At 36.9% G+C, this 25332-nt stretch overlaps 2 protein-coding genes across 2 annotated transcripts in view; both read right to left on the bottom strand.

The window, feature by feature from the left end:
- SPTA1 (spectrin alpha, erythrocytic 1) overlaps positions 1 to 2783 on the bottom strand; it is a 75376-nt gene extending 72593 nt beyond the window's left edge. The window contains exons 1-2 of the mRNA XM_007976610.3: positions 2555 to 2783; positions 1174 to 1413 (exon numbers count right to left, since the gene is read on the bottom strand). Of these exons, the coding sequence (XP_007974801.3) occupies positions 1174 to 1413; positions 2555 to 2578 (264 nt within the window). The 5' untranslated portion in view covers positions 2579 to 2783. The remainder of the gene's footprint in view (positions 1 to 1173; positions 1414 to 2554) is intronic.
- Positions 2784 to 18278: 15495 nt separating this feature from the next.
- Positions 18279 to 19441, bottom strand: OR6K2 (olfactory receptor family 6 subfamily K member 2). Its single transcript, XM_007976609.3, has one exon. The coding sequence runs from the start codon at positions 19421 to 19423 to the stop codon at positions 18308 to 18310; it is 1116 nt and encodes a 371-aa protein (XP_007974800.3). The 5' UTR covers positions 19424 to 19441; the 3' UTR covers positions 18279 to 18307.
- Between the last annotated feature and the right edge of the window lie 5891 nt (positions 19442 to 25332).

Genomic DNA, 25332 nt, shown 5'->3' with positions numbered 1-25332 from the left:
GTTCTAGGTGTTTCCTGTCCAAATCAATTGTTTTTGATTATGCCAATGTCACATGCTATAATTTTAGGTGAACAGAAAGGGATAGGCGCTTTCACCAAATTTCTTCTACTGAAACCTCTCCTTTGAAGTTAAGAATCATGAACAGCAATTGAAGGGGGAAAAAAAAAAAAAAACAACTCTGGTTAACTCATCTTTCTGAGAGGAGTGGAGAACAGGTACCACATGCTATAATTTTAGGTGATCAGAAACGGGTAGGAGCTTTCACCAAACTTCTACTGAAACCTGTCATTAGAACTTCAGACCCATGAATAACATTTTAGGAAATACTTAGGAGCCATGAATAGCAATTGAGTTAACCAGGTTAACTAAATTAGATTTTAGTTAACCTGGTTAACTCTTATCTTTCTGAGAAGAGTGGAGAACAGTTGCTTCAGAAGTATTGATGACTCTTCACCCTATTTCCCTTCGTAACGTCCCAAATTATCAAAAATCACATGGTTTGTCAGACATTTCTTGAATTATCAGTTGCTGTTTTGCCAGTAGATCAATTTTGGATGAGTATTATAACCATCAAATTCTATATAGAATAAATCTCCTTCGCAAATAACATCCGATGTTTATGAAGTTGAAGACATGGACTATTTAGAGGCAGAATTACTGTTTCTAACAGATAGCCTAATTTTTCTGTTACATCACTTCTGCTACAGTTAACCAGATATACACTTACATTACCATGTTTGTGCTGGATCTGAAAAAAAAATGATGTAATTTTTTACTTTTGGCATTGATGAATGCTTTACCATGAAAATATGTGAAGTATCCTATGCCCTTATCAATAAACAATATTCTTGGTTAATGATTTAAAAAATGCATATTCTGAATAGAAGTTCGTTGTAAGAAACTGTTCTGTGCTTTCAATAACTGAAAAACTGCCGCTTTTTGTTTAATTCTTATTTTCTCAGTCTCACCTCTCCAACTTCACAAGGGAAAATGCACTTTTAGATTTTCTCTTAATTCAATTCTTTAACTTCCCACTCCACTGACTTATTTTTGTTTCTAAATGGAATCTAATTGTACCCACACATACCCATTAACATTAACATAAAGAAAAACCTATTTCCTTCTCTAGAGATCTTAGGGTCTGCTCTGGGGCAATCAAGAGAAGTGAGTGACCTGTATATTAGTTGGGTCTCCATAGCTCTCATCATTTAAAATATTGACTTTCTCCATGATCCACTTCCCCAGATCATCAGCATCTCGCTTGAAAACTTGTAAGTGATAGGAATCCTCAAGCTTCTGACCCCTCTCAGCGACCCGCTCCTTGAACCTTTGATACCGAGTCAACACTTCCTGACGCCTCTCCTGGATCTCTTCTGCTGTTTCCAAAACCTTTGGCCCACTGCTCTCCACAACCTGCAAGTTAAAAAGATTCTGTTAATTGCTAGTTCTCAAATATTTAAGGTGTTGCCCCGCTTATATGTGCCAAGGCATTTACTCATGTTAGACCTATATTCAGATATCCTGAAGTCTGTAGGGACTGGTGTTAGAAGAGCTGTAGTATATTTATGTAACTTTTAACCAGATATAGCTACTGTTTAGGTTAAAAATTCTTGATTATCCAGAAGACTCTCCCCATTTTTTACATAAATTTGTGCTAGCATTTAAGTTCTAGAGATAGAATTAAATTGAACTGATCATGGAGCAAGTTTAAGTTAGCAAAATCACAGAATTTCAGATAGATAAAAAGAAATACAATGTTATTGCTTTCAAGGACTAAAAAGGTGTTGAGAAGTGCTTATTATTTTTAACTCAATTTAGTAAATAATTAAGAATGACTTGCAATTAATTTAGTTAATGATATATGTAATAGTTTGAAAATTTTTTCTTCATACTTAAAAATAAAGCTCATATATTGTTTACTCTTTACTTGCTTTACTCACAAACACTATAAATCAAAAGTTCAGCCATCTTCTACCCAATTATCACAAATTTCAAATTATTAGCATGTCTTCAATTGATTTTTGAAATATACAACCTTTTACTCTAAAATAATATATAAGTATCCTTTTCCCAGAGAGGGACCCAATCTGTTTGTGACAATATCCAGCAAAATCACCATAGGGTTCACCTTCATTCATCCGGATATAGATACCATTTTCCCTAGCTTACCTCAGCCAAAATGTTTCATATAGAGTTTAAATTTTAATCTCCCGTTATTCCTCCTAATTGCTACTCTGCGAATTGCCATTACTGGCATGGCTATAGAATTAGATCATTCCATGGAGACTCATGTTGTTACCGGGTGTTATTTTGCTTCAAGTTCCCTACTTATTCTCTATGGGAACAGACTTAAGTCATTACTGGGTCTTGGTGTTGCACAGACATAAGCTCAAGGTTATTGTTCACAAAAAATAGTTAAAATTAAAATTATCTACTTGTTAAAAGCAAAAGTAATGATTAATGTTCTTGGGAAAGATAGTATAGAAAGTTTAAAGGAGACACCTTTCCTAATAATATTAGTGACTAATTGCATGGAAGAGAAGTATGTACTCACGGTTTCCTTTGGAAATTGCTCCATTTTTTCAAAAGGTTTAGAACCTGGCAAGATAAAATGTGTCAGAGAGAGAGAGAGAAAATGAGAGAAATAATTCAGATGGAACTGTCTAGTTGAATGCAAATAGAAATACAGAAACGTTAAGTATGTGGGGGGCGGGGGGAACACCTCTTGCTTGGTCCTAGAATCTCACCAGCCCCACACAATCAACATTATCTTTCGAAGACATATTCAGCTGAGGCAACTGCTAACTATTGCAGATACTGGGTGACTCAGCAGTTTTGGGAGGCTCTGGCTCTCAAAGTTACTCAATGAGACTTAAAAAATGAAAGTAAGGTTTTTGGATGAAAACTTAGGGGAAAAACCCCATATATTGCTGGAAATACAGTTCAACAACTTCATCCAACTCAACTGCAGATTTTTGACAGCCTTTAGGTCAATGAATTATCCTGGCTTTTTCTATAGAGTCTTTCACAAAATAAGATTTTATTTCTAACCTCATCAATTTGGTATTTAAAAATCTGATTTAGTTGTACCCTTGATCATTTAAATGGAAGGAACAAAAAAAGTTATATGATGTGTTCACTAATATTTTGTAAAACAAAAATTAGGATACCTTATTTGAAAACTAATGATGTCACAAAAATGTTGAAAATATGGCTGACTTCTAATGTATATGGTACAAATTATCATATTTTATGTACTAATTTTAATGGAGAACAAAAAGAGGTAGACTTTTTTCCATAGGTATAGTTATTTTAGACTAATTTACAACAGTGAAAGAAATAAGGAAAAAGAAAATAGTGGGGCGCTCTTAGACCTCTCTACAAGCCAGTGGGGCTATCCATGCCAAACTTCATTCCAGTGTAAATACAACTTGAATAATCTAACTTCCATGATCTACAAGAGAAGATTTTGATTCTACGTTTGTGGTTTCCCCTGTTCTTGGACCTCACAGAGAAAAACTGAGAGTCCTTTACATTCTCTTCTTGAAAGTCTGGATTACTTTCCTTTTCCATATAGTTTCATTATATTCAAGTCAAATTTAGTAGTAAAGGCAGGAACATAATTTTAGAGACTGCACTATAACACATGCACTGAGGAATATTTGCCTGAAGTTGGGATAAGGAGAGGAAATTATTTTATCTTTAAGAGAAAAGAACCAATATCTATGAAATATTTACATATTAACATGATCAATTTACATTAATTTCTAATCATTAAAAATTCTGTGAGGCAGGTATTATCATACCCATTTTTATACGAGAAAACATTTTATATGAGAAAACTAAAAAACAAAGTTTCATTCTATGGTTATTTGGTTTGAAAGCATTTAAATAGTCAAATCCATATCAATATGACTCTCATGGCACTCTGCTCCTCATTTTTTTAGTCAATCTTCTCTTTGTCCGTCAACATTATTTATTGTTTCCCTGTTCCAGAATCATCTTACCAAGAATGTCAAATATGTGATAACCTTGTGACCAAAGAAATTGTATGGCCCATTGTGAATAGTGCCGTAATAAACATATGTGTGCATGTGTCTTTATACTAGTATGATTTATAATCCTTTGGGTATATACCCAGTAATGGGATTGCTGGGTCAAATGGTATTTCTGGTTCTAGACCTTTGAAGAATTGCCACACTGTCTTCCACAATGGTTGAACTAACTTACACTCCCACCAACAGTGTAAAGGCATTCCTATTTCTCCACATTGTCTCCAGCATCTGTTGTTTCCTGACTTTTTAATGAATGCTATTCTAATTGGCATGAGATGGTATCTCATTGTGGTTTTGATTTGCATTTCTCTAATGACCGGTAATGATGAGCTTTTTTCATATGTTTGCCGGCTGCATAAATGTCTTCTTTTGAGAAATGTCTATTCATATCCTTTGCTCACTTTTTGATGGGGTCATTTGTGTTTTTTTCTTGTAAATTTGTTTAATTTCCTTGTAGATTCTGGATATTAGCCCTTTGCAACCAACCCAAGTGCCTATCAATGATAGACTGGATTAAGAAAATTTGGCACATATACACCATGGAATACTAGGCAGCCATAAAAAAGGATGCGTTTACATCCTTTGCAGGGATATGGATGAAGCTGGAAACCATCATTCTCAGCAAACTATCATAAGGACAGAAAACCAAATACCACATGTTCTCACTCATAAGTGGGAGTTGAACAATGAGAACACATGGACAGAGGGAGGGGAATATCACACACTGAAGCCTCTTGGGGGGTGGGGGTGGGCTAGGGGAGGGATAGTATTAGGCGAAATACCTAATGTAGATGACAGGTTGATGGGTGCAACAAATCACCATGATATGTGTATACCTATGTAACAAACCTGCACATTCTGCATATGTGTCCCAGAACTAAAATATAATCATCATAATAAAAAGAAAATAAAAATGCTTACTAATTCTATAATGTTTATTTTTTATAAAAGAAATAGTGTGGTCCAATCAGCAGAACTGATCATAAGGAAATAAAAATGTCTTTTCAACATATGTGCTGGAAAAATTGCATATTCACATAAAAAAAAGAAATTGGACCCTTATGCTATGTACAAAAATCAATTCAAATGGGATTAAAGACTTAAATTACAACCTGAAACTGTAAAACTGCTGGAAAAAAAAACAAAAGGAAAAAGCTTCATGACTTTTATCATATATAATGAGAATTATATATTTAGTATTTTATACAATTTTAAAAGGGTGGGGATAATTTGGAGGGCTGTTGTATCTGGCCATGGTTATCACCTCAGGGAGGGTTTGTACTTTACATAGTAGTTTAATCAGCACTAAACAGCTTGCCTTAGCCTCTGCTCAGGCACCAGAGCAAAGTGATCTGTTTGGTCTTGCCAGTTACTTCTTGGATATGGTACCAGAAACAAAGGCAACAAAAGCAAAAATAGACAAATTGGACATCTTCTGCACAGCAAAGAAAACAGTCAACAACAACAAAAAAGTTCACTGACGGAATGGAAGAAAATATTTGCATACATCTAACAAGGGGTTAAAATCCAAAATGTACAAGGAGCTTCTTCAAATCCATAGCAAAAATGAAAATTAGAAAATGAGCAAAGGACTTGAACAGATGTTTTTCCAAAGAAGATATGCAATTGGCTAACAGGTATAAGAAAAGGTGCTCAACATCACTAATTATCAGGGAAATGCAAATCAAAGCGATACTGAGATATTATCTCACATCTGTTAGGATGGCTATTCTCAAAGGAATAGAAAGATAAGTATTGCTGAAAATGTGGAGAGGTTGGAACAATTGTACACTGTTGACAGAAATGTAAAATGGTGCAGCCACTGTAGAAAACAGTGTAGCATTTCCTAAAAACTAAAAATAGAACTATCATATAATCTAGCAGTCTCGCTTCTGGATACACATCCAAAAGAATTAAAATCAGGATTGTAAGGAGATATTTACACTTTTGCACTTTTATGTTTATTGCAGCACTATTAACAAAAACCAAGAAATAGAAACAATTGAAATGTCTATGACTGATGAAAGTGGCATGTACATGCAATTGAAATAATTCAGTCATAATAACAAATGGAATCCTGTCACATATGACATGAGTGAACCTTGATGAAACTATGCTGAGTGAAATAAGCCAGTCACAGAAGGACAAATAACTGCAAGATACTACTTATATGAAGTATATAAAATAGTCCAACTCATAGAAACAGAGTAAGTCGTGCTCGTCAGAGGCTGAGGGAAGGAAAAATGGGTATTAAATAGGTATGAAGTTTTATCCATGAAACATGATTGAGTTCCAGAGCTGTGCTGTACAACACATCACATAAATGTTAACAATACAGTATTGTACACTTCAAAATGTGTTAAGAGGATAGATCTCATGTTAAGTTTCTCACCACATTAGGAAAAAAGTATATAAGAATCATAGTCTTTTTTTTTTTTGAAATGGAGTCTCGCTGTTGCGCAGGCTGAAGTGCAGTGGTGCGATCTCGCTTCACCACAACCTCTGCCTCCCGGGTTCAAGTGATACTCCCGACTCAGCACCCCAGTAGCTAGGATTACAGGTGCCTGCCACCATGCCTGGCTAATTTTGTATTTTTAGTAGAGACAGGGTTTCATCATGTTAGCCAGGCTGGTTTCGAACTCCTGACCTCAGGTGATCCACCCGCCTCGGCCTCCCAAAGTGCTGGGATTACAGGCGTGAGCCACAGCACCTGGCCAGAATCAAAGTCTCTAGAGCAAAACTGCAGTGTGGAAGTCCACAGGAGACATTCAGGGGAAAGTTTTGATACATAAAAACTGGTGAATTCCTTGAGTTTTCCGTCATTGTAGGCGGCAGAGATTCATGGTAAAGTTTGCTCTGACAGTACTCTGGCATTTAATGACTTAAAATTCAGTCCTACCCTGCACTCAAAGTCCCTCGAAACCAACATTGATTCTCTAGTCTCTAAGCATTGTTTATGATTATTAGTCCACGTAACGAGGCATGTTCCTGAGACAGATGGAAGGGCATGATGAAAAAGTCTTATACCTTGAAGGTTTAACACTTGGACCTCTGACTTTCTTTTTCTACTTCTACAACCTCCCAGGAGTATTCATTGGTTCTCATCACATAGAGACCCTTATTTAAAAGGACTCAGGAAAAAAAAAAAAAAAAAATGGATGGCAAATACCATGGAAGTATAAAAGGAAGTACAATCTATGAAACTGCATGCCCCAAATGCCCATCAATGATAGACTGGATAAAGAAAATGTGGCCCATACACACCATGGAATACTATGCAGCCATAAAAAAATGAGTTCTTGTCCTTTGCAGGGACATGGATGAAGCTGGAAACCATCATCCTCAGCAAACTAACAGGAACAGAAAACCAAACACTGCATGTTCTCACTCACAAGTGGGAGCTGAACAATGAGAATACATGGACACAGGAAGGGAAACATCATACACTGGGGCCTGTTGTGGGGTGAGGGGCAAGGGGAGGGAGAGCATTAGGACAAATACCTAATGCATGAGGGGCTTAAAACCTAGATGATGGGTTGATAGGTGCAGCAGACCACCACGGCACATGTATTCCTATGTAACAGACCTGCATGTTCCACACATGTATTCCATAACTCAAAGTAAAATAATAAAATAAAATAAAATAAAATAAATAAAAACTGCATGCTATGCTATATAAATTGGTGCTGAGAGGTTACAGGAGACACCAGTGTTTGTTACAGACAGATTATTTAAAGAGAAAATTGGAAAAGAGCTCTATTTTTTATTAGAGAATTACGAACTTGAGTAATAAGTAAATTTTCAAATAAAGTTAAGGGGTAAATAATCTTAGAGGACTTGAAGTGAAGTGAAAGTGAATACAGTTAGCTGTAAAAAGAAACCCTTTATTTTTTAAATTGTATTATCTAAATGCTCTGGCCCATTTAGAAGTCAAAAATTAGAGAGATTTTAAAGTGAGAATTATATATTTAGAAATATTTTACACCACTTTTTTACAAGGGCAGGAATAATTTGGAGGGTTGTTGTATTTGGCCATGGTTATCACCTCTGGGAGGGTCTGTACTTTACATGGTAGTTTAATCAGCACTGAACAGCTTGCCTCAGCCTCTGTTCAGGCATCAGAGCAAAGTGATCTGTTCGATTTTCTAGACTCAGAAACTTTAAGAGATGTTTTAGTTCCAAAAATTATAAAGTCTTCTCAGCTGGAATCACTAAAATCCCTACCTGTTTTCTGTGGATCTTTTGGAGTTCAGCTTTTTCTGCGGATTACCAATAAAGACAAATATTTTAACTTAAATGTAAAACTATTTTTTCTCATAAAAATTTTATTATTTTAAAGTTTTACTTTTTGTTCTGCAGAAATAGTTTTTGTTTTAAAATTTCTCAAATTTTGACTTATAAATGGGCTAGAACAGTAGATAATGTCATTCAAAAAAATTTACAAGGCCTTTTGCAGTTTACTGTAGCCACTTTGATTTATCACTTTAGGTCTTCTAAGGTTATCTGTCCCTTGACTCTTTGCTTACAAAACTGCAAACTTGAGGAATATATAAGTTATCAAATGTGTATATTGCTCATTTATAATTCTCTAATCAACAAAATAGAACTCTTTTCTTTTCCTATCTTAATCATCTCTCACTTTCTTATTTATTTTATTATTTTTCTGTTAACTTACTTGGTTTTACTGCTTTGAGTAAGAAAAATCCTAAAAGCATGGTTTTCCTAAACGCAATTAACTATGTAATTGAAATTGGAAGACAGCTTAGGCCAATAGAACATACACTGCATTTGAAGGTGAACCATCTGATTTAAATTCTTGTTCCAGCATTTAATGATCAGATGATTACTGGAAATTTACTTAAAATTTATTAAGCATATAATAATTACAGTATGACTAATGCCTATTCCAGAAAATCATTATGTGGTTCAATTTAGTTAGAAGACTAAAAAGCATTTTGCATATAAGTCTACATAGTAAAAGAATTATTATTGTAAACTGATTTGAATAATGTCAACCACATATATTTAAGCCTTTAAATTTATACATTTCATTGTGAAACATTCAATTTTTAAAACCAGAGGGTAAAGAACAGGGATTTAATATGGGATAATTTCTCATAAATCTAAGTACTTCTTTCTTAAAGAATAATTTTTCAATGTATCATTAGCATGTCTTGCACAAAGTTGCTTCATGCTCCTGTCCACTAATAATTATTTCTGATTACAACAATCCTGAAGGGAATTATCTAAGCCTAAATTATCAGAAGTTTTACAAAACCAGCATACTTGGTCCATTCAGGGAAATACACTTAAAAAGAGCTCAATGGAAGAATATAATTTCTCATTTGAATAGAGGCAAGTAGGAAATAAAGCTCAGTGTGGAACTAAACGTATCACTGCCTTCAAAACTATGACTAAATGATGAAGTTTAATTACTATGTTTATGGTACCAGAGTCTCAAGATATTAATGAAAGGCCCCTTTAACATCTAGGTTTATGTCAGTCATACAAATCTAAGTGGATTACCTATTGTATAGCTTCATTTCACTATTAAACATTGTCTCTATGGGCCGGGTACTGTGACTCACGCCTGTAATCCCAGCACTTTGGGAGGCTTAAGTAGGCAGATGACTTCAGGTCAGGAGTTCAAGACCAGCCTGGGCAACATGGTGAAACCCCTGTCTCTACCAAAAAAAAAAAAAAAGAAAAAAAATGAAAATTCGGTGGGTGTGTGGCAAATACCTGTGATTCCAGTTACTCAAGAGACTGAGACACAAGGTTCACTTGAACCCAGGGAAGCTGAGGTTGCAGTGAGCAGAGATTGTGCCACAACACTTTGGTCTGAGGGACAGGGCAAGATTCTGTCTTTAAAAAAAAAAAAAAATTATCTCTAAGTGCAAATATACTCTGCATCTTATCTTTACACATTCTCTCTCCCATCCCTGCCATTCTCTGTTGAATATGAAATAGCCTGAGTTTCCAAATTAAAAGCAGGGTCTTGAAGAGATATTTGTACACCAATGTTAACAGCAGCACTATTCACAATAACTAAACAGTGGAAACAACCCAAGTGTGCATGGATAAATGAACAGATAGACAAAATGTGGTATACAAGAGAATATTCCGTGGCCATGAAAAGAAAACTCTGACACATGGTATGAACACAAGACTCAACATGGATGAACCTTCAAGAAATTATGCTAAGCGACATAAGCCAGTCACAAAGGACAAATACCATATGATTATTCATATGATACACAGAGTGGTCAAATTCAGAAAGCAGAAAGTATTATAGAAGGGTCATTGCCAGCAGCTGAAGGGAGAAGATAATCAGGAATTATGATTTAAGGCTAAAGTTTCAGTTTTGTAAGATGAAAAGAATTCTGTAGACAGGCCAGGAGCAGTGACTCACACCTATAATCGAGCACTTTGGGAGGCCGAGGTGGGTAGATCACTTGAGGTCAGGAGTTTGAGACCAGTCTGGTGGTGAAACCCCATCTCTACTAAACATGGTGAAACCCCATCTCTACTAAAACTACAAAAATTAGCCAGGAGTAGTGGCGCATGCCTCTAGTCCCAGCTACTCGGGAGACTGAGGCAGGAGAATTGCTTGAATTCGGGAGGTGGAGGTTGCAGTGAGCTGGGATCACTCCATTGTACTCCAGCCTGGGCAACAGAGCAAGAGTCCGTCTCAAAAAAAAAAAAAAAAAAAGAAAGAAAGAAAATTCTGATAATAATAGTTGCATTACAATGTGAATATACTAATGCCATGAAACTGTATACCTAAAAGTTTCAGGTTATGTATAATTTAACACGATTAAAAAAATATTCTGACATACACGCACCCAGAGATACCATGTGTAAATGTGGGTAAACATAGTTTTGTTAATCCTGGAAGTAAATACAGAGAACTTATTAATGGCGTTACCTCTGAGAATGAGAATTATTGTTAAAAATATTTTTAGTGTATCTTAAACTTCTAAATTCTTAAAAGAATACTGATTTTATATATTAGGTATAATAAAAATTGATATAAAAATACTATTTTATGGACTCATGAGAAAGAAGATAGGAAAAATAACTGTTTCTATAAAAATACCTTTCTACCCAGGAATACTATAAAAGCTTACTATTAAAAAATGACATTTCTTAAAAAAATAAACAAAAAAGAAAATTGAATTTCCTTTCCTATAATGTATAGCTTCAAGACATAAAGACTGCCTCTAATTATTCATTTATTCATTCAGCAAACTATTACCAAGAGTTTCTATGGGCAAAGCATTCTGTTAAGCTTTGGGAATGTGGAGATGAACGAAGTAAGATACCTTCTTTCAATTAGCATACAGATTAGAGAGACATAAGATATATAAACTGTGACATAAGAAAGTATAAAAATCATGCCAAATAGAGAGTCCAAACAATGTGTTAAAGAAACAGAGAAATGTGTGTTTACTACTATATGAATATGCTGGAGAAGACATCAGGGGAGAGACCCTATTTTATGACTCTCGCTGGATTCAAAAAATAGTAAACCAAGGACCTGTGCATAGTTTTATCCTAGTTTCTTTGAATTCTGTGGTAGTCAACCCCTGAGGACATTTACTAAGTCCACAGAGATAATCAGAATGACTAAACATCGTTTACTACCTGTACATCAAAAAAGGACACACTGAACATGTTAATGTAAATATTTGCATAAATATTCCTGGGTAATTAGGAGGTGTGAATTTGGTCTTATTTGACATGATGTGTGAATATCATTGATTGGCGCATGTGCTTTTTTATTGCTTTTTTTTTATTTATCTCTTTTTTCCTCAGACTACAGATAATTGTGTTGAAGAATGGTGACAGCACTGCAAACATTAGACTGGATGGATGCAAACTTTAGACTGGACTGATCCCAGAAAAAGGAGTACTTGGCAGAGAAGAGCAGGTACATCAGGGCTACATTTCCAAAAAAGAATAAGAAGATAGCAAGGTGGGAAGCACAGGTAGAAAATGCCTTTTGGCATCCACCAGCAGAGCAGTTTCTTAGGATCACTGCAATAATCAGGATGTAAGCCAAAATCACAAGCATTACAGCTGTGATGATCTCCACAGCATACACAATATTCACAACTTTGATTAATACAACTGCGCCAGTGTCCACACACACTAGATTCAGGATAGGATCAAGGTCACAGAAAATATTCTGGATTTGATTTGGACCACAAAATGGCAGTGTGGATATCCAAGCAATCTCAGGGAGCAGCGTGAAGAAGCCACAGATGCAACAACCTAGAGTCACCTGAGTGTGGTGCTGAGGTGCCACGATTGTGGGATAGTGAAAGGGATTACAGATGGCCAGGTATTTCTCCATAGCCATGGTGGTGAGCAAGCAAACCTCAGTGATGACGAGGGAGTGAAAGAAATACATCTGCAAGAGGCAACCATCCAGGGAGATGGTCTTCTGATCATTGGCTAGGTTGAAGAGCATCTTGGGGATGGTGATGGTGGTATACCAGATCTCTAGGAAAGAGAGGATACTGATGAAGAAATACAAGGAGCTGTGCAAGCAGAAATCCAGTTCGATGGCAAAGAACGCCATAAGACTGCCAATGATGGTGAACAGATAAATGAGCAGCAGAAGGATAAAAAACAAAAGCCAGCCAGGCGTGGTGACTCATGCCTGTAATCCCAGCACTTTGGGATGCCGAGGCAGATGGATCACCTGAGGTCAGGAGTTGGAGACCAACCTGGCCAACATGGTGAAACCCTGTCTCTAGTAAAAATATAAAAATTAGCTGGGCGTGGTGGCAGGCGCCTGTAATCCCAGCTACTGAGGAGGGTGAGGCAGGAGAATCACTTGAACCTGGGCGGTGGAGGTTGTAGTGAGCCGAGATCATGCCACTGCACTCCAGCCTGGGTGAAAGAGCGAGACTCTGTCTCAAAAACAAAACAAAAACAAACAAACAAAAAACCCCAGCTCACCCTCCTGCAAGCAAGGAAAGCCAGTGAATACAAATTCAATCACGACTGTCTGATTCTTATTTATCATCTTCTCAGTTGTGAGGCAAAAAAGAAATGAGGATTCCGGATGTCTAGTTTAGAAAACCAATTGGATATTCAATTTATTAATTTATTACATTTTCATTAGTTTATTCAAATATTTAGCAAGTGCTCACTTTGTTCCATGTACTGTATACTATGCCAGAATGAAAAGGGCCGCTATTTTAAAAGCCAGCATTCCAAATACATAAGTTGCTGCATTTGTCCTAGCCAGCCACCCCATGAGATTCACCTCCAGTAGAGGTGGCAGGGAGTGAAATGGACTCCATGAGGGTTGTTACTTTTGGTGGTTTAATGCTCTATTTTGGTCCGGTTGGCGTCCTGCCAGGAGGTGGCGCTTTCCAATGAGCATCAGCTGTGGTAGTATGGAGAGGAACTGGTAGTGGGTGGGGCCCTAGAACTCCCAAGGTTATAAGCCCTTTGCCTTCGGCTACCAGAGTGGGAAGGACCATCAGGTGGGGGCAGGGCTAGGCATGTATAAGCTTAGACTCTCCCTGGGCCATCTAACTACGGCTGCTGTTGGGGATGGGGGTGAGGTTCCCAGGTCAATGGAGTTGTGTACCTAGGAGGATTATGGCTGTCTCTGCTGAGTCATGCAGGTTGTCAGGGAAGTGGGAGAAAGCTGGCAGCCACAGGCCTCACCCAGCTCCCACACAAATGAATGACTGATCTCATTACTTCCACTGTGCCCTCACAATAGCCCCGAGTCTGTTTCCAGGTAGTGGGCAAGCAGGGCTTGAGAACTTGTCCCAGGCTACCCGCCTCTAGCTTCGAAAGAAAAGGGCTTGGTTCTTCCCCTGCCTATGGAATCTGCACACCAGATTCGAGTCCTCCCCCAAGTTCTGACCAGGAGGTTTCTCACCCCATTCAAATTGTTAAAAAGTTCAGCTGGGGATTTCTTTCTCCCTGTGGTGTTTTTTCCCCTTCTCCTGTGGCCACCCTCCCAGTGGATCCCTAGTTACTTAGTGGATAATGAAAAGCCAAAGAACTATTTCAGTTTCTTCTATTTCTTAAGCCCTAATTCCCCCTGAATTATGAGATTCTGGACATCAGAGAATAAACCTTGGACCTATGTTGTTCCAACACTTAAAACACTCTCCAGCACATAGTAAATAATATACATATTATCTACCTCTAATTTGGGATGGAAAAATTCTGATGATTCTTGGGAAATTGTGCTCCTAAATTCCGATGAGCCTTTTTTTGCCAATGGAAGTGGCCTCCCTACCCGCAGTGATATCAGCCTTTCTACTTCCTTCTGAGGTAATTAACCTTGTTTTGCTGAGAAAATTGCCCCTGAAGCAATTGCCATGCAAAACAATACAGATTCTCCTCAGGACCCATCCCCACTATTCCTCTTTTCTTCTAGACCTAGAGCTAGATTCAAGACCCAGGAGGTCTCCAAAGATGAGGTATAATATGCAACTGGTCAAGAAGTGTGCTACATTGTTTAAGCTCAAGTTTACACAATAAAGAGAACATATATGAGAATAGATAATAAGGATGTGGAAAAATAGTGGAAGGAACACAAAGTTGGATCAAATCAAATTTATTGATATGGGCTCACTAAGCAGAGATTTTGAATTTAATGTTGCAGCTCAGGGAGTAGGAAAGGGCTCTAATAGTTTGGTTGGTTGGTTGGTTGGTTGGTTGACCTGTAGAAAGGTGACCCAAAACATGACCCACCAAAAGCAGAGGAAATGCTTGAAATTGGACTGTTATTCCACAGATTCCACAGTGAAGGGAAGGAAGAGTATGTCTGGTATACAGGAGATTCTTTAGGATATCTTTTAGTATTTCCGTGCCCTGTGATTAAGGCCAATAAAAAATAACAACACCCCAATCCAGAAAGGACTACTAATGACCAAGATCCTTGAGGAATTAATGTTTGGGTCACCATATCAGTTAAGGAACTATGACCAACTGACGTGCCTGATGAAGGCAAAGTGAATACAGAATGAGTAGTAGAAGAAGGTAGTTATAAATACTAGCTATGATAACATGACCAGTTATAAAAATGGAAACTGTAATTATAATTGCCAGGAGTGTTTCCTCCTTATTTTGTTGTGAACATGTTTATATATATACACACACACACATATATACACACACATTAGCAAATGTGCTTTCTTCTCTTACTTTTATCATATAAGACACATTGCTTTATATCAATATTTAATCATTGTTAATTTTACACCATAACGTTTAAGTTATGAAATATTAAGAAAAATAAACATCACTCAAGGACTTTACTAACTCTTCTGATCCATTGAAACCCTAAATAGAACAAAAAAGTAAAGGAAGGGCAAATTTGTTTTTGTTTAGACGGGATATTCTTCTCCTTCTGCCTTTGGACACTGGGTGCTCCAATTCTCAGGCCTTTGGACTTGGACCTGAGTTTATACTATTGGCTTCCCTTGTTTTCAGGCCTTCAGACTTAGGCTAAATTACGTCACCAGTTTTCCTGGTTCTCATGAAGTTCTTGGTCTCCATAAGTATATGAGCCAATATTTAAAACACATCTTTGTAGATAAATAGATAGACATTCTATTAGTTTGGTGTCTCCAAAGAATGTTAGATAATACATCTCTCTATTTCTCAAGAATATAGCTAGAATATTAAAAAATGTAGCACGGTAGTTAAAAGAAATGGTTTTGAACAAGCACAGACCTGGGTTCAAATTATAACAGCCTCTTACTAAATGTGTATCCTTGGACAAAAGCTTAAACCCTATAAGCTATAGCTTCCTCCTTCTTAAAGCAGTACTGATATCAACACCTATTGCAAAGAATTTCTATAAAGTAACATATGTGTATGTGTGTGTGTATGACAATGTCTTAAATGTGAAGAGTGCCCAATAAGTGGAAAATTGCATTAATATTATTATCGATAAATATAATTACAATTGTGAATATACTATGGTGTATTAGTCAGGGTTCTCTAAAGGGACAGAACTAATAGGATAGATGTATTATTAAAGTGTGTTGACACACTATCACAAGAAGAGGTACCACAATCGGCCATCTGCAAGCTGAGGAGCGAGGAAACCAGTCCAAGTCCCAAAGCTGAAGAAGAACTTGGAGTCTGGTATTCCAGGGCAAGAACCATCCAACACAGAAGAAAAGTGTAGGCCAGAAGACTAAACCAGTCTAGTCTTTCCATGTTCTTCTGCCAGCTTTTATTCTGACTGACCTGGCAGCTGATTCAATTGTGCCCACCCAGATTGAGGGTGGGTCTGCCTCTCCCAGTCCACTGACTCAAGTGTTAAATCTCCTTTGGCAACACCCTCACAGACACACCCAGGAACAATGCTTTGCATCCTTCAATCCAATCAAGTTGACACTCAGTATTAACCATCACATATGGTATTTTATTATTACTAGTAAAAATTTGATTAATAAATGCAGTGAAATTTTAGGTAAAATAAATATATTTAAAACTATCAGGGAATAAGTTAGCAGCTTCTATCCTCTCCAGGCCAGAAGACGTATGTTTCCTTAATCCAGTGTATTCACATTTACAAGGTAACGGGAACATCAACACATGATGAACTTTTTTTCTGTTTTATTTTCTCTTGTTTTTCCCTCAGCTTGAAATATTTTTTCATTACCTGCACACACACACACACACACACACACAGAACTAGTAAAATTACTTTATGTTCATAATTTGAAATGAAGGTATGTTTAATCACAGAAGGTTTTAAGGCAGGCTAATAAAGCAATCAGATCTAAGTTGTAAGAACAGCTCAGTTTGCAAGGGGGAAAGAAGCTTGAAGTTGAGAAAGTATGCATGTAAAGCAGGTAGTGTTAGCTATATTAACTTTTAGGGATATTGATAATATTTAGGAAATGATTGTTGCAAAACTTAAAAGTGGAAAGGACAGAGAAAAAATGGTATGCCCCTTTCATATAATGGAGCTTTATGTGTATCAGCTCTGTAACAATATTGCACTTACAATAGCATCAATTAGTCAACAAATTAGAAAAACAATGACATTTTTCATGTCATTTGAAGAAGATTAAAAATACTTGACTTAAACTCAGTGATACTTCTTGCATTTCTTTTTCCCTCTGTCCTCCTGTTCTTAAACCAAGTATCCCCTAAAGCCTTTCTTTTACCCAGACCCCCTGCACTCACAATCAACAGGTTTTCTCTGATTTTTCTTCTCTTCTGTATCCCAACTTTTATTTGATAGCATTACCCCTTTTTATAAGGTCTCTCCTTAACTTCTATCTTCCCATTTGGTTTTAAAATATCATAAGATTTAGGAGTAAAAGTAATGGAAAGATTGTGGCACAAAAGTGGGGAAATCACACTGATAGCTATAGGATTTGTGTTGGCCGGCTAGAGAAGGGTAAAAATTTATTAACATTTGCACAGTAATAAGCTTTATCCTATCTTAGCTGAATAATGAGCCCTGGAGAAAAATCGCTTTTTATAAAGCGTGTATGACATGAAAACTCAGCAAGAGAAAGAAGCATCACCAAGGTAGGATAGAAATGAGTTTGGAATTCTAAAGCCAAAGAAGAGAGCCTGAAAGATTGTTGCCTAACACAATTGATCGATTGTCTAAAACAATCAGAGTGCAGCATGGTGGCAGGTTGGTTTATTCATTCAACAGATAGATTTTATGTTTATTACTTAATATGTACAATGCATTTGATCACAGTGAATGCAACATCTGGGTTTTTTTATTTATCATGAAAAACTGATTATTTAATGAGTAACTTAATTAAATCGCTTATTGATCAATACTTGGATACTCAATTTATAAATTTGAATCATTTTTCAACTATAGAAGCTGAAGGCACCATGTATAAAACTTAGTCTTATGAAGGATACTTTTTAAATGACCATGTCTTACAGACAAATATGTTAATTGCTTTAAAATTAAAGTAGATATTTACACAGAACATTTCAACACGATGAATTTACTACAAATAACTTGAGTGGCAGAAAGTTTAATTAATAAAATCAGATTGAAAAATATGTCTAACTGAGTAAAGATTAAATAGAAGCTATTGACTTTAGCTATTACTGAATTGGTTCTTTTTTTTTTTTTTTTTTTTTTTGTGAGCTTTGGGAGACCAGTTTCAATAAAAGGCTAATAGGAAAAGACAGATTGCTGAGAGTTGAAGGTGAAGAGAAACCACCAACTATACAGGATCTCAACTAAAAGATCTTACTGGAGGTCCCTTGTCTTATGGAAAAAAAAATACTTTAGCTTGACCTATGTGCTTTTTTATAGTTTCTTTTATTTCTTTATTCCTCAGGCTATAGATAATGGGGTTGAAGAAGGGAGACAAAACTGCAAAGGCCAGAGCAATGGCTGTATCCCAGAACAAGGAGTAGGTGGCAGAGAAGCGTAGGTACATGAGAGCCACACTGCCAAAAAAGAGCAAAAAGACTATGAGGTGAGAGACACACGTGGAAAATGCTTTGCGGCGGCCTCCAGCTGAACGAATACGTAGAATTACAGCCACAATACCAATGTAGGACATGAAGATGATCATGACAGCTGTAATAATCTCCACTGCATGGATGATGTCCACTACCTGAATCATGACGATGGCTCGTGTGTCTGTGCAGGCCAGGCGCAGCACTGGGAGGAAGTCACAGAAGATATGCTCAAGGTGATTCGAACCACAAAATGGCAGTGTAGAGATCCAGACAATCTCAGGAAGGGGTGTGATAAAGCCACAAACACAGCAACTTAAAGTCAGTTGGGTACATAGCTTGGGGGTCATGATAGTGGGATAATGAAGTGGGCTGCAGATGGCCAGGTAGCGGTCAAAGGCCATAGCTGTCAAGAGACACACCTCACTGATGCCGGTGGAATGGAAGAAATACATCTGTAGGAGACAACCATTGAAGGAAATGCTCCTCCTCTCACTAAGCAGGCTAGACAGCATCTTTGGAATTGTGGCTGTGGTATACCAAATCTCCAGGAAAGAAAGAGCACTGATAAAAATATACATGGGAGTGTGGAGGTGAGTATTCAACTGGACCACTGTGAGGATGATCAGGTTTCCAACAACAATGAAAGCATAGATGAAAAGCAGTGGAACAAAGCAGACAACAGACTTAACCCAGGAATAAGGGAAGGCAGAGAAGATAAACTCCTGAGCGGTGGTTTGATTGGGGCTCTCCATCTCCAAGTTGGAAGTGAGAGTTTCAATTTCCAGTGCACTCAAGTCTCCTAGGAGGCGTCTACTATTGGATAAAGAAATACGCTTACAAGAAGCCAGCCTCTGAATAGAGCCCTGTAATGGGAGTAGAAAGGAAGACAAGGAAGAAGGACATGGTCCATATTCCATAGTTGCTTAAGACTTAAGTTGTAGTGTGGGAAAAACCCAGTCGGAAAGCACAGTCAATATTTTGGATGTGAAATTATCAAATATTGACATGCATTAGAATCACCTGGAGGGTTTGTTAAAACTCAGATTTCTGGTCCTCATACTGAGAGCTCGTTCCTAATCTGTAGTTCTGAGGTAGGGCCCAAGAATTTTCATTTCTAACAAATTTTCAGGCAATGGTGGTCCTGCTGGTCAGGGGACTATATTTTAAAACGATTTTATTTAGGTAAATATAGAATTAGACGAGGCATTGAAGGAATAACAAATAATTAAGAGGATGTTCTTTTTGATATTTAAATCTTATTGATTCCCTAATAATCTCCCCACACTGTTCCAAATATTTTTTTTCAAGCTCCCACTTTACTGGATTCTTGGCATATGATTTGACTGGCATATTTTTATGATAAAGACAAAGCCATTGCTGGTGAATTCTTTCAACCCTCTTTCTCTGTCTAATAACTCTCCCTCTCTTCATATGTATATTCTTAATCATAATTCAGAGAATATTTGGAGAAGAAAAGCTATGGAAATAATCGTAAGTTATTTTACTTTCTTTTATAAGATGGTCTATTCTATCTCCTTCCTTTCCTTCTCTTCTACATCTTCTCGGTAAGGAGATCTTGAAGTAATTTATGAAAACTAACTATATTAATAAATAAATGCTTAATATGGTTGTACACTTGCTCTGGTACAATTGAATGGGGGTAGTTAGAAGGAATGGCAGAGCTGCAGTGCCCTGTAGAATACAATTTCAACTGCACACGCACACATTATAGGATATTGTCCTATTAATTTATTCTCTTTCTAGAATGTTTTTTTTTACTTTATTTATCTCTTCTGCAATCAAACATGCATGTTTCTTCTTATCTTGGGAGAAAATGCTGTTTCTATTCAGATTATTTCCCTCCTTTGTAACAACTGCATTATTTTTCTAATGTATAAAAGGTATTTATTCTATTCATTCTTCTTTGAATCTCTTTAAATAATTTATCCACCCTCAACTTCCCATATCTCTTTTCTTAAGGTATATCAGTGACTTTCTCATTGAAATTTAATGGCCTCTTTCTGTCTTCATTGCCACTAACTTCCAAAGGTCAATTGCCCAATGTTTGAAACTCTCTCCTTTCTTCGCCTATTTGATGCCACGCTATCCTGGTTTTCCTCATTGGTTATTCAATTTTTTATATCCCAAGTGTAAACATAACCCCAAATTGTGTGATCATTTTCTCTTTTCTCTATATTTCCTTTCACATAGAAGAATCTATTGTTTCAAGATCTTATTTATTCAAGATTATTTATCAACTTGTATTGGCCTTCTATTCTCGGTAGTTATTATGACTCCAGAATTCCTTGTTTTTGATATCTCTCATGAGCTCCACATTTTCTTCAGGACTCGCTTACTTAGAAACCTCACCTTGAGGTTTCTAAGTAAACCCAAACATACCTCCTCACCTATTATGGGCTGTTACATTGTGTCCCCTGAAAATTTGTAGGTTGAGTTTCTAACCCCCAGTTCCTCAGAATGTGACTGTACTTGGACATACAGTATTTAAAGAGGTAACAAAGTTCAAATGAGGAAATTAGGGTGGCCCTTAATTCAATAGGGTCAGTGTCCTTACAAGAAGAGTAAATTGGCTGGGCGCAGTGTCTCACGCCTGTAATCCCAGCACTTTGGGAGGCTGAGGCAGGGGGATCATGAAGTCAGGAGATCGAGATCATCCTGGCTAACACGGTGAAACCCCGTCTCTACTAAAAATACAAAAACAAAATTAGCCGGGCATGGTGGCGGGCACCTGTAGTCCCAGGTACTCGGAAGGCTGAGGCGGGAGAACAACGTGAACCGAGAAAGTGGAGGTTGCTGTGAGCCGAGATTGCACCACTGCACTCCAGGCTGGGCGACAGAGCAAGACTCTGTCAAAAAAAAAAAAAAAAAAAAAAAAAAAAAAAAGAGGAAATTCAGATACAGTTTCAGAGGGAGAACCGTGTGAAGACTCAGTAAGAAAACAGCCACCTACAAGCCAAGAAGAGAGGAGTCAAAAGAAAGCAACCCTGCTAAAAACTCAATCTCATACTTCTAGTCTCCAGAATTGTGAGAAATTAAATTTCTGCTGTTTAAACCATTCACTGTGTAGTGCTTCTTATGGCAACCCTAGCAAACAAATACAATATCCTTACCCTCATTTCTAAACCAGTTTCTCTTGCTGACTTTTTAAATTTTTGTCCACCTAGATAACAACTTTACTCATTTTATGTCTATTATTCCTTACACTCTAAAACCAAATTCATCAAGGTCTGCACAATTTATTTATTTTTTACTATATCACTAATATCTTTTATTTCCACTCTCTTCACCCTAATTGGATGCCTAGTCATAAAGTATACACTATTGCAATGAGTTTCCAGAAGTTTCTGCATCCAGTCTTACTTTTGGCTACCCAAGCCTCCATTCTCTAAAGGTCATCTTTGTGAAGCTAGTTTCCTCTTGTGATTCTCCTCTCATATCTATACTTAAGTATCGTTTTCTCATCATTTCCTTCATCCCAATTGTCTTTTCTTTAAAAGTGAAACAACCTCAAATCCTCTAGGATAACTCTTTCCTAATCACTGAATCAGGAAATAATAAATTCCCTTTATTGTCTGGCATTGATAATTGTCTTGCTTTCTACATGCTTTAGGAAATGGAAATTTATTAATAACTTCCTATTTATATTAGCTATGCATGCATTTGTTAATTGATTTTATGACTAAGTCTCATCAAGCTCTTATTTTTTTTACACACAAAAGTTAGCATCATCTTCCTTTAATGTGGTCCTAAAATGTATCTGTTGCTATTTTCTGCAGAAAACAAAGAGACCTTGTCTTCTGTTGCTATTGAAACTGCAAATTATCTATCCAGTTTAGCAAAACTGTTATTTCAAACATGTAACATATGTTTTTCTGGTCTCTGAACATTCCTAAAAGGAATCTGTCCTTCCTCTCCTTTCCCCTCCAATTTCTGAATTTCTGCCTCCATGTTTTCTAAGTTCTACATGTCTTTTCTAGTTTTGACACGCATGTGTGCGTGTGTGTGTGTGTGTGCGTGCTCGCGCATATATATATAGAGAGATGATGTGTGTATTATATATATATATTCCTATAAAAATATTTTTCTTTTTAAGTGTTCTTGAGTTTTTACATACTCATCTGATTTTTCCGTAAATCTTGATGTCTCTAAAAGTAGTCACCACATCTAACTATGGCCCTCAGAACAGGGTTTTACAAATTGAATCGGCTACGAATTCAAGCAGGTGTCTTCTGAGCAGACCCAGACCTAATTCTCTAATCTTTTGAAGAAATGCAATTATGACACAGAAACGATGAGTAAGATTTTAACCAAGAAGAAACACATTCAACTTTACCTATTGAACACTGTCTCCATACAAAACTGAGTAATGGTAAGTCTAGTGCACATGTCAATGACATTAAATGACCAACAGATAACTGGAAATCTCACCTGATTACTGTAACATTTATTCCTGAGATATATCAGAAGTTAATCACAATGCTTATTTGTGGTCTTAAGGATATCCTTTGAACTTTGACCCTGTTTGAATCCCACCCATTCCCTAGGATATTTAGTAACTGAAATCTTTACACTTTGTACTAACGTGCCCTGTAATACTTTTTCCTAAGTCCTCCTCACTCAAAACCTTCCCAACAGCTATTCTGAATATGTATAGGCCTATTTGGACATCAGTTTTTACACAATTGTTTTATTCTTCCTTTAGTTATCTCCTATTCCCCAAAATGAGTTAATTCACTGACCTTGCTGCTGTTCGGTTCCGGAGTTAAAATAAACATGGATGAAGACTATCTTTTCTACCCTAATATGGGGCATATAGAGCTACTAAGACAAACTTTCTCTGCTCTTCTGTCATATTTCTACCTTGAGTCCCTCAAGATGAATTTCCCTTATTCAGTGATATATAGATCTGACTCTTTCTGTAGAATTATTCTCTCTCTCTCATTCCCTCTCCTCTCTGTCTTTGTCTCCTTCTATCTCTCTTTCCCTCTGTATGTGTGTATGTGGGTATCTTTTCCTAAGCATTACTAGAATGAGAAAATAGACTCTCCTGGGAATTCTACACGATGACTCTAGATTTGAGAGAAAAACAACTATCCCTATAATGGCTCCAATTAGGTAAAGCAGTTTAGGCTGGTAATTAGGGAAACCCTAGTCCCAGGGAACTCCAACTCACAGAGCTGTCGGCATCAGAATAAATGTTCTTTTTAAAAACTTCTTTTTTTCTGTGGCGCTTTTTGTTGGATTGAATTTTTAATGAATCAAAATACCAAAATCCAAGACCCAGATTTGAGGGATGTTCATACAGTAGAGGGAAGGAGATAATGAAAGGAGGGAGCTAGACTTACATCCTGTTTGTTTCCAGGACATTCCCCCACCTTAGGAAAACCAGTTGGTCTTCCACGTCTTCCATCTACTAGTTCCTATTGAAATTTGGGGCCAATATTTTATCTAATAGTGTTGATTTTCTCTTGTTTTACTTTCTTTATGCACAGAGGTCAGAGACATTTCTAGGCAGAGAAATAACTGTCAGGGAAGTCTCTCAAGGCTAAAGCAAATTAACAGCATTGTGTGCTAGTTCTATGCTAGTCCTATCAAAATTGTTTCCACTTTCCTTCATTTATTCATGAAAATTTTGAGAATAAAAAGATTAATATAATATGATTCCCTTTAGAGTAAAATCAATATCTATAGTAAAATCAATATCTAATATAAAATATAGAAATCCTGACAAATTCGTATTTTGCAAAATGTTAATCTCCCAAGTAGATATCAAAACAAAGTGCTGGAAGGGGGCAATTAATTCTCCCTCATGAATTCAGAGGAGGCTTGACCAAAAATAACTACATCTGAAAGAACATAGCTTGCTAAGATCCCTGACCTGGAAATGGTGAGATGAAGATCCAATTTCAGCTCTGTTCAACTCCCAAAGAACACACTCTTGTGTAGGTAAGGATCAGAAGAATGAAAAGCAGAAGGCGTGCCTGCAGGCACTGGTGTCAGTAGGGTGTGTGCTCCCTTCCTATGCTCTGCAGAGCCGTCTCTGCGTAGGTGCTATCTTAGGAAATCAGGATCTGACAGACAGATCTTACCTTTCATTTTAGGAACCAAGGTCCCTGTTTCCTTTTCTAGCTCTTCTCTATTGACTTTTAACACTGTTTAGAGGTTTCTTTTATAAAATTCACAAAGTCGAGGTCCTAAAGTGCTGCGTTTGTTCACTTTTAATCAAAAATATCTGTTATTAAAACCAAACAAACACACACACAATTATGTTCAGGAATACGACTCTTCCTATGCTTTCCTCCTGTTAGTTTTTTTTTTCATGTGTGTTTTGGATGGGAAAGGGAAAAGTAAATGGGTAAATTTCTGTGAATTTTCAGACTTGAGATGAGGTGGGTTCTATCAACATAATGAAGACAGCAATGCAATGAATTAACCAAGAGGGTCTGTCTGGCAGTCCACAAGTGATATGGATAAGAAGAGTTGAAGATCAAAGACCAGTGGTTACAGATACCTTCAGACAACGTTGTTTGTTGACTGAAAGAAAACTAGGCAAACTAGGTTGTTATAAAGATGACCTTAATAATAAAAGATAACACCTATTAAACACTTACTCTGGGTCAGGAATTGCATGTACTATGTAAACTCATTTAAGAACTATGATTATGCCAATTTTACAAATGAGAATACTGTGGTATAGAGAGGTTAAGAATCCTTCCTAGGGTCACACAACTAAGAAGCGTTACAATTAGAGTTCTACTCTAGAAGTTTAACGTCAAAGCCTCTGCTGTACTTTACTGTCCTTGTC

Source organism: Chlorocebus sabaeus, chromosome 20 (genome assembly GCF_047675955.1).
Source record: "Chlorocebus sabaeus isolate Y175 chromosome 20, mChlSab1.0.hap1, whole genome shotgun sequence".
Classification (NCBI taxonomy): domain Eukaryota; kingdom Metazoa; phylum Chordata; class Mammalia; order Primates; family Cercopithecidae; genus Chlorocebus; species Chlorocebus sabaeus.
Note: the sequence above shows the minus strand (reverse complement) of the source record. Positions and strands in the feature narration are given on the sequence as shown.

Excerpts from the sequence above, each read along its gene's own strand:
- OR6K2 (XM_007976609.3), bottom strand. The coding sequence starts at position 19,423 with ATGGAATATGGACCATGTCCTTCTTCCTTGTCTTCCTTTCTACTCCCA.